Genomic DNA, 9,472 nt, shown 5'->3' on the forward strand with positions numbered 1-9,472 from the left:
CGCTTGTTCTGTTTCAGCAGTTCTTGCACCAACCATTCAGGCTGCTTCTTTTGATCTTCAGAGACACCCACTGACTGAGGAGCTGAGAAGTCATCCGCTTTCACACCCTGACCCCTTGGCCCAGATGTGTTTCCTGTCCTCTCTCTTTTTGCTCCCAGTTCTGACAGAATGCTGCAGGATTTGACATTTGATCAAATGTGTGCAAAGTTATTTTTAATACATTACTGCTATGGACCTTATTTAAAGCAGATGAAAGGAGCTCATTTAGACAGCCACCAGAGTTCCAAACTCTGTCAGCGGAAGTTGAACATCATCATCACATGTTTAATCTTAGCAATGTGATGAATTCCCGGGTGAGCAGACTTCCTGCATGACAACTCACTGCACAATCACTATGGCTACAATAAACATTTTCTGAGCAAGATATGTAACCAAGGCAAAGCCTAACATTTGTCCTTTTCCACTTCTTGTTGTGACATTCAAAATATAGTTGCTATTAAATCAGAGTGAAAACGTGATCTGTAATGAGGTGAACAAAAAGCAGCAGAATACCTGATCACATGTTTGGTTTCTAATCTTCCTGAAGCTGAAGAGGAGCGAAACTTTTCCCTCTGTGGCATTCCTGATAATCTGTCTTTTATGGCTGATGTGAAGCAACATTTAAAGATATGCAAGATCTGAGCATTTCTTCAGTCTGACCTCTCAGAAGAGATTATTCAGACAGATCCCACATTAGTCTACCTGACACTCCCTCTAACATTACACCTGAGCAGAACAGGTGGTGCCACGGTAACTAAGGAACAAAGAGTGACAACTGAGGATACAAACTCAAAACATGACACTTCATATGCAGACAGAGAAACAGCTGTCTTACTAAAACTTATAACATTGAACTGTTTATATTGTAATTAATACGTTAGCTGTTTTGTCAGTTTACAGTTGTCTTAACTCAATTAGTCTCTGTCATTTGTATGCATTTTTATATATTTTATTAAATTTTAGGACACCCAAGGAATTGATGTATGAAACAAAACCAAAGGAACAATTTTTCTATGGAAAATTAAGAAAAAAACTGTTGGTTTTGTCATGTGTGTAAGAACATATCAGAATAAAGCAGCATAATATTTCTGTCTTTTAGATTAAATAACAAACAGACTGAGCAAGACGGCAGTGTGTGTGGCGTAGTAAAACAAGAAGGTGGACACAAATCCTCTCACTGGATTCAAATGTGTAATTATTACAACACACAAGTTACACATGCAAGTGAAACAGGTCATTTGAACATTCTGTTGGACTTTAACTGCTATAATGTTATCTTGTTCATTAAACATTTTTGCACTTTCAGAGAAGAAAGATTACAGAAACGTCACACACAGATAATCAAACCACTAAAACAGGGCATAAGGTTCACAGAGGTCCGGGCCAGCTTGATGTCCACACAGGTGAGCTAGAATTCTGCACAACTGCAGGAAGTTTATTTACTTTCTCCCCATTTTTTGGACAAGAATCTCTATTCAGTGTTGTTTTAACAGCCATCTTCTCTGCAAAGCCAATAGCAAATACAAACATAAGATAACTCTTTCTTACAGTGTGACAGCAACTTGCTGAAATTCTCAAACTTTAAAATAAACAAGTTGATTCTAACCCTCCTCAGGTAAGCTCTCATGTAACTTCTGAAGGTCCTGGGAAAGCAAGGAATTTTTCACATTGCTGACTCTCTTTTCACAAAACTGGTCATATGTTGTCAGATTCAGTCCCCTCTGCTGAGTGTTGATGTGCCTTTGTACAACAGTGGGAACTAAAACACATGGACAATTATCAGCAAATAGGAATGAATGGAACTGCTGTTTATGGTCGTTTTCAGTGGTTTTAGAGAAGAAAGTACCTATACCACAACAGGCCACATGTGGATCTCTTTTGCTGTATTGGAGGAAATGTGCAAGCAGTTGAGGTTTTTGCTTTGGCTCACGGTAATTGACTATCATCTTAGTCTCAGTCGGGAGTGGTACCTGCATGCAATGCCTGCTCTGCACAGGTGTCAGCTGTCCATGTGCTTTTTTAATGTCATCATGTCCTAACAAATAGGCTGGATGAAAAACAAAAGAAAGTAAGCTATGGAGAGAAATGTTATGTTGCTTTTGCATGTGTGTTTGGATGTATTTATTCAGGCACTGTGGTATGGCTAAGACTAGGCCAACCAAACGTGTCATACCTTGATGCACTCCCATGAAATCACGAGTGTAGGTGGAGCAGTACTGTGCTTTTATGGCTTTATGGATCTCCCCCTCAGCTGGAGGACATTTCGAAGGGAAAGCTACATACTCATAACTTGGTGTAGCATCCCTTGGTACCCTCCACACCATGAAAGCCTAGGGGAAAATAATCTTGATTTCAAGTTATGTTAATCTGTCAGAAGTAATTAAACTCTGAATGTAAAACTGAAGTTAATACAATGTAAAGACAAACCTGGCTGGGATGTGGGTTGTTTCTCCTCTGTCCCGAGGCTGTTCCTGTGCATATGCATTCAGGTTTACTGACAGGTTTCCAGCAAAACTCCTTATTGTATTCAGTTGAACCAATATATCCAGACTTTGAATAGGAGTCTATAAATGCGGTTGACGTTGGCCGCCTACACATGCATCAACACAGACATACTAATACATACATAAGCAAAACTATTTTGCATAACCATTCTGAATTTTACCATAATGCCATTAATGGAACTTACAGAAGGATCTCTGGAGCTGAGTTTGGTTGGTAGACAAATTGTTTTCTGTGAGAAGTTTCATAAGGATCCCACCACTGTTTTCCTTCTACAAACAAAATAGTATCAGATGCAATCTTGGAGTAGTACAACCCCAATTACAAAAAAAAAGAAAGAAAATGGGATGCTGTATTAAATGTAAATTAAAAACAGTGATTTGAAAATGTCACAAACCAATATGAAGAAATAAGGTCATCTTGAATTTGATGAGAGCAACATATCTTACTGTAAGTAAAGATGTGGAAACTGACTGACTGAGTACTAGCTGGATTTTGGGCTAGGAATGTCTCAATCTTGACTAATAAAGGATTCTAGCTGCTCAACAATCCTGAGTCTTCTATGTCATAGTGGGGAAAAGTTTGAAGCACCCAGACTCCTCTACTACAAAGCCATCCTGTTGTAATAGATGCAGTATGTGGGTTAGCATTGTGTAGCTGAGATATAAAAGACCTTCCCTGAAAAAGATGCTGCCTGTTGCTCTCAAACCTGAATACAGCCATCAGCACTGATAATGTGTTTCAACATGTTCCACAGTTCCGCAGCACTTCTGCACCCCCATACCATCGGAAATACAGGCTTTTAAATGTGTTTGAATTAAAATGAGAGTGTTTCTGTATGTAGTTCCCTTTTTTATGTTAATTTTTGTTGTTGTTTTTGTCATTGCTTTTATTCTAGATTCTTGAAATATTGGAAAATAAAAACATTCAATGAAGAATTTTAGAATTTTGATTATCTGGCCACAGAACAATTTCCCACTTGGCCTCAGTCCATTTTAAATTAGCTTTTGTCCCAAGAAGACACTGATTCTGGGTCATAAATAGATCTGACTACTTCATCACATGATGGAGCTGGTGAATGGAGCGGTGAACTATGTTCACAGATAATGATTTCTGGTTGTGTTCCTGACCCCATGCAGTGATTTCCATGTCAGAATCATGTCTGTTTTTAATGCAGTGCTACCTGGGGGCCTGGAGATCATGGTCATCCAGTACTGACTTTTAGTCATTTCCCTCATGTATAGAGAAATCTCCAGATTCTCTGAATTCAAAGTCTTTGCAATTTTACATTGAAGATGTAGACTATTCTAAAATTGCTCCATAATTTAGTGGTGCAGTTCTTTGGGCCTTTTGCTTCCTCTGACCAAATTTTCAAGATTAGCTAATATTTTTCATGAGATAGTAAACTGTTTCAATTTCAACACATGATATGTGTTCTACGTTTGACTGTGAATAAAATGTATCTATTTGTCTTACTTTTTTCTAACTCAGGTGGTATTTTTTTGTAAGCATGAACATGAACAAAAAGTAAGCACTCTTATCTTAGCATTCACAATCTGTTTCACTTTCACAAATTTAATCTTATTACAAACACACAGTTAATCTCTTTTAACCACACTGAAAATACTGAAAATCTCCTTAAAAAATACCAGATACTTTCTGATTCATAGAGATTACTAGTACATCACTACAGCTATATGCTACATAAATGGCAAATATCTGAAGGAAAACATGATTTCAAAACTCAAAAGTGAAATTACCTGACACAGGATTTTGGAAATGGAAAACGTGTCCTTCCTGAGCCAGAGGAAATTGCAAGTTTTCTTATACTCACTCACAACAGCCCACAGGAACCAAATTACCCCAAGGCCAAGTAACACGACAAGGGGAATGCAATTTACATCTCTATAATAACACTGGCAATGCTGAAGGTGGGAATTACTTGTACACTTTACAAATATAAAAATAAAATCACAGTCAAATTACATAACATAATGAGAGAAGCTTCTCATTTCTAAGACAAAATAAAAATGTTCTCTTCATAGCTTAAGGTACCATCATTAACAGTGTTAACTGTATCTATACCTTTGGTTTAACTTTACCTTTGGTTGCCATTGGTGACCACTGTCAAGTTTTGACACTTTGTGTTATGGTTGCTTTCAGAGTGATGAAATCCTTTTCATTTTCGTCTCCAGAAGAACAGTCACTTCACAGCTGGATCTCTGAAAAGTGCAGCCGAACACTGAATCCTGCGAGTCAAATAATTTTTCTTTCAGGTATTAGTTTTATACAGTCAGAGCTGATCGCAGCAGGATGTTTCTAAGCACTATGGTAATAGAGATCTACCTGCATAACACATGAAAGGCTGCTGTGTGCTGCCCAGCAGGGGAGACGTTGAATTAAAAATTTAGCATTGCCAAAGCTGTCTTACTTGAATCTGTTACTGGTGATGGAAGGAAGAGGATAAATGATTTTACTAAAGCTTTTTACTTTAATCCTGTTTCAGAAGGGAATACTGTAACCTACTTTTGTAGTGTTTACTGTATAGGACATACTGTAAAGCTACTCATAACTTGGCAGCAAAGCATTTTTTTTATATAAAACACTCATCTTACATTAATTCATTTTAGGTTACATTATATTTCTATAAAAAATGTCACAATTCAACGAAGGGAATCAGTTGAAGTACGTGTTCCTCCAGCTACTGTGGACAAATTGAGACATAGGAACATGAAACATTTAGGATTTAAGTAATATAAGGTGACAAGTCAAAAATATGAATTTGATATATGAATTGTATTCCATCTAAACAAAGGGTGAAACAGTATTTGATATTGAATTGGGATGTGTTCCTCCTGCTATGTCAAGACATAGCATGATGCACATTTTAAGATTAATATCTGGTAAAGTAACAAGTCAGCATTATGAATTTCATAGATGAGTGAACTTCATGTCCATCTTAACACAGGGGGAACAGGGTCTGATAAGGAATTTCTCCTGCGTCCCTTGCTGTAATGGACAAAAAGCAGGATTAAAACCTCTGTACTTCATTGTGAGTGAGAGAGAGAGTGATGTTTTATGACAAAAATAAAGATAATTCTTCAAAACTTATTATATTTCTATTACTATTAGTGTATTCTGCAAATCATGATTTTATCTTAAAATTCTAATTCTCACAATATATCAGTATACACGGCAGAAATCAACTCTGTACCTACTATAACACTGGATCACTGCTGGAGATATAAGCGCAGGTATAGTAATGTCTAGATGACTGTAGTTTTAATATAAGCATAATTCTGATGGTCTCACAGTGGATCATCATTCACCCCAGACACCCTTATTCACTCTGTTATGCTCCTCCCAAATCCCTGTTTAAACAATAGATGTGACTGACAAATCAAGAGACAGAATGTTAAGCAAAACTGCTATTGTGGAGGTGAATACATATTTTTCAAGCATTTTTCCCTCCTCTTTTGTGAGTGAAGATGGTGGAAGATCCAAAGACGCCAAGAGGAAAAACGTACTCCTATGGCTTCTTTGCAAAAACATGTGGAGAGGAACTTGCTCAGCTCGATGGAGCGTACAGTTGATTTAATTAATTTTCAGTGTTGTTAATGTTAATCAGTTTTTTCCCTCTTAATCCAGTTCATTAATTTAAGTGTTGTTTGTTCTTGGGTTTCAAAAACTGCTTATGCTTTCCTAAAGACAATGTCACCAAAAGAGAAAGACTAATTTTAAAATATGGCCAAACAAGACAAGCTACGTTATGAGAGGGAAATAAAGAATTATGCATCCCCAAAGACCCAGAAGATGAAATTATGCTCAGAGTGAAATGAAGAACAAAGTGTGCCGGAGGGCCAGGAGAAGAAATTCAAGGAGTAGTTTTACAGCCACAAACTGTTTATCTCAAGACGTTTTTTGTCTTAGATCAAGAGTTTGTTGATTTAACATCATCCATTGAATTCAAAATGCCACCTCAGAGATGACTAACTATATTAACAGAGCAGTTAAAAAGATAACATTCTCACAGTACCTCATAAACTAGTTGGAGGTTATGCAGTGATAATCTCCCATTGATCTTAATAAGGAGAGAAGGAACGTTGATAAATACAATTATTCATGATGTGAAATTACAGTCGCACAATGCACAATGAAATAATTTAGAAATGTTTCTTTGGTCTTTTTGTCAGTCCACCCAAATTCCACTTATGTTTTTGAGTCTGAGTGCTAAAAATACAGATTGAGGTTAAAACAAAAGAAATTAACAGTTTTTTCAAGTGGACACAGTCTGAGTATCGACATGTGATGAGGACTTCACCTCTGCACTGACTGCATCAGAACCACTGTCCAGAAAACAGACCACACCACGTTAAAGGCCTCTCCTAAGTTCTTCACTTGTTTCCTAGCAACTGTTCCTTGATCCAAGAAGCTGTTTGATTCACCATTAATAAATAAATGGCATAAACAGCTTAATTCCTCAAGGATATGACTAGAGTTGAGGTTTCCCCACAGGATTGGGGAGATAACTGTTTAATTAGTCAGAGTGATGAAAGTACTAAAAATGTTCATATAACCTCAACTGATTTCCAAATCCCTTTTTAAGAGATGCATAACTTTGAACTCCCAAGACTGCTCCTCCTAATATGTTATGGCGCATTGCCTGTTACATTAAGCAGGAGCGTGTGACTGACATTTACAACTGAAACCTGCAAACTTCAGCTGGTGCATTTGCAATACAACATCCTACAGCAACCAATCATTCTTGTCAGCTTGAAAGCTCGAATTCGAATGTGCTGGATGGAGGCCATTTAAGTAGAGGGCTCAGGAACAATGTTTGTTTTATTTTGGCCTAAAGCACTCTTGTGCCTGATATACTGTCAGACTGCAAGTGGCCAGATCATAATATTCTTTTAAATTGGCATTTGGGGCATTACGTCACATTCATCCTGCTGTTGGTAGTTTGAATCCAGTCAAGTTAAGCACTATAGCACTCTAGTGGCATCTTCAGGCTAAAAGTTGAAACTGAGGAGTCGAAAAGCTTAAAAGAAAAAAAGAAAAAAAACTTTTTATTTGAGAGATCAAGAGGCCGACATTTCCTTTTCTTGAAAGCTTTACTTCTTGAAAGTAAATAAATACTGCTGTACTGCAGTCTCAGTAAGTGTGAAAGAATGTCTTCTATTTCAGCAGTTCTATCACCAACCATTGTGGCTGCTTCTTTTCGTCCTCAAAGACATCCACTGGTTGAGGTGTTGAGAAGTCATCTGCTTTCACACCCTGACCTCTTGGCCCAGATGTGTTTCTTGTCTTATGTCCATTTGCTCCCAGTTCTGACAGAATGGTGCAGGATTTGACATTTGATGAAATGTGTGCAACATTTTTTTTTTATATACATTACTGCTATGGCCCTTATTTAAAGCTCATTTAGACAGCCACCAGAGCTCCAAACCAGTCAGTGGAAGTGGAACATCATCAGCACATGTTATCATAATTTGCGGGTGACAAGACTTCCTGCATGACTGCTTACTGCTACCTCTACATTATGACAACAGCAAACATTTTCAGAGTAAGACATAGAAGTAAGGAACTATTATAGCATAAGTATTAGTATTACATTACAGTAGTAAAACCGTGTTTGGCAAGACTCTGAAAATATTAATTATACAACTCTGGAACAGCAAAATTCAAGCTGATAAAAACTTTTTTTTTTTATTTTGGAAATAAAGAACACGTCCTCCCTGGCCCAATGGAAATTACACACTAGCTTACATTCAATCACAACAGCCCAGTGACACTAAAATTACCCCAAGACCAGGAGAAGTGACCAGGGAATTAAATGTGACATCTTTAGAATAATATTGGCAATACTGAAAGTGGAAATTTAACAAAAGACTGAAATAGTGTAGCAATTTCATATTATACTATATGAAATTGGATGTACTATCATAAATACATATGACATAATGAAATGAACTTATCATATTCAGATAAACAAAGTTGCATTACTTTTATTTGTTTACAGTACACATTCTATCTTTACTTGCATTTGTGTAACATTGCCTATGACAGCAATTTGTGACCACCACTTAGTTTTAAAACCTAGTGTTATTGTTGTTTTCAAAGAACTTAAATTCCATGACCAAAAGACAAGTCTCTTCACAAATGGTTATCTGAAAAACAAAAAAAAGATTACTGTGAACCCTGAGAGTACAAGAGTTTTCTTTTCCGGGATGAGCTTTATCTATGCAGATGCAGAACAGATCGCAGCAGGATTTTCCTAAGAACTGAGATCATGTAGAGCTACGAAAACAGCAGTGAAGTAGATGAATATTTTTATCAAGGTTTTCCTTTTAAACCCTATTTTTAAACAAAATAATTTAGCCTAATCTTACATTTACAATACACAACAGGGAATCATATTACATTTATTTTAAGAAACTTACAATTTATTATAAATTAATTTGATCATTTGTCATATACATACATATATAGATACACATATATAATTACATATATATATATATACATATATACAAATACAAATTACAATTCACAGTGGTAAATAGATTGTATGTATGTTGTTTCCAAATTGTTTTTTCTATTACATACAGTGACAGTGATAATGAAGGTTAGTATCTACTTTGGCGTAATTTTCAAGATGTGTTGGCTTTATTTTTCATCTTTTTGTGCAATAGTAAACTCATTTTTAACCGCTAACAAAAAATAGAAACTAAAGTCAAAATAAATATTGACTAAACTGACTTGGTAATTTAGAAACTAAACTGATTTTTACAAATATTTGAATAATAATTTCCACATATAGGTCCCTTCACTCAAAGAAACTGATAGACCGTCTTTCCAGATTCAAGTTTAGCGCCGTGTTTTGGACAACCAACTGCACAACAAGGAAGACTGGGACACAGAATGTCCA

At 36.4% G+C, this 9,472-nt stretch overlaps 1 protein-coding gene across 1 annotated transcript; it reads right to left on the bottom strand.

The window, feature by feature from the left end:
- Positions 1-1,407: 1,407 nt before the first annotated feature.
- tex26 (testis expressed 26) lies at positions 1,408-4,656 on the bottom strand. Its single transcript, XM_072393069.1, has 7 exons — positions 4,644-4,656; positions 2,729-2,813; positions 2,467-2,629; positions 2,213-2,369; positions 1,886-2,074; positions 1,646-1,798; positions 1,408-1,541 (listed from the first exon to the last, which is right to left on the bottom strand). Exons 1-7 carry the CDS (start codon positions 4,654-4,656, stop codon positions 1,408-1,410), a joined length of 894 nt encoding a protein of 297 aa, XP_072249170.1.
- Between the last annotated feature and the right edge of the window lie 4,816 nt (positions 4,657-9,472).

The sequence above is a fragment of the Leuresthes tenuis genome, unplaced genomic scaffold (assembly GCF_036924035.1).
Source record: "Leuresthes tenuis unplaced genomic scaffold, fLeuTen1.0.hap1 SCAF_9, whole genome shotgun sequence".
Taxonomy (NCBI): Eukaryota; Metazoa; Chordata; class Actinopteri; order Atheriniformes; family Atherinopsidae; genus Leuresthes; species Leuresthes tenuis.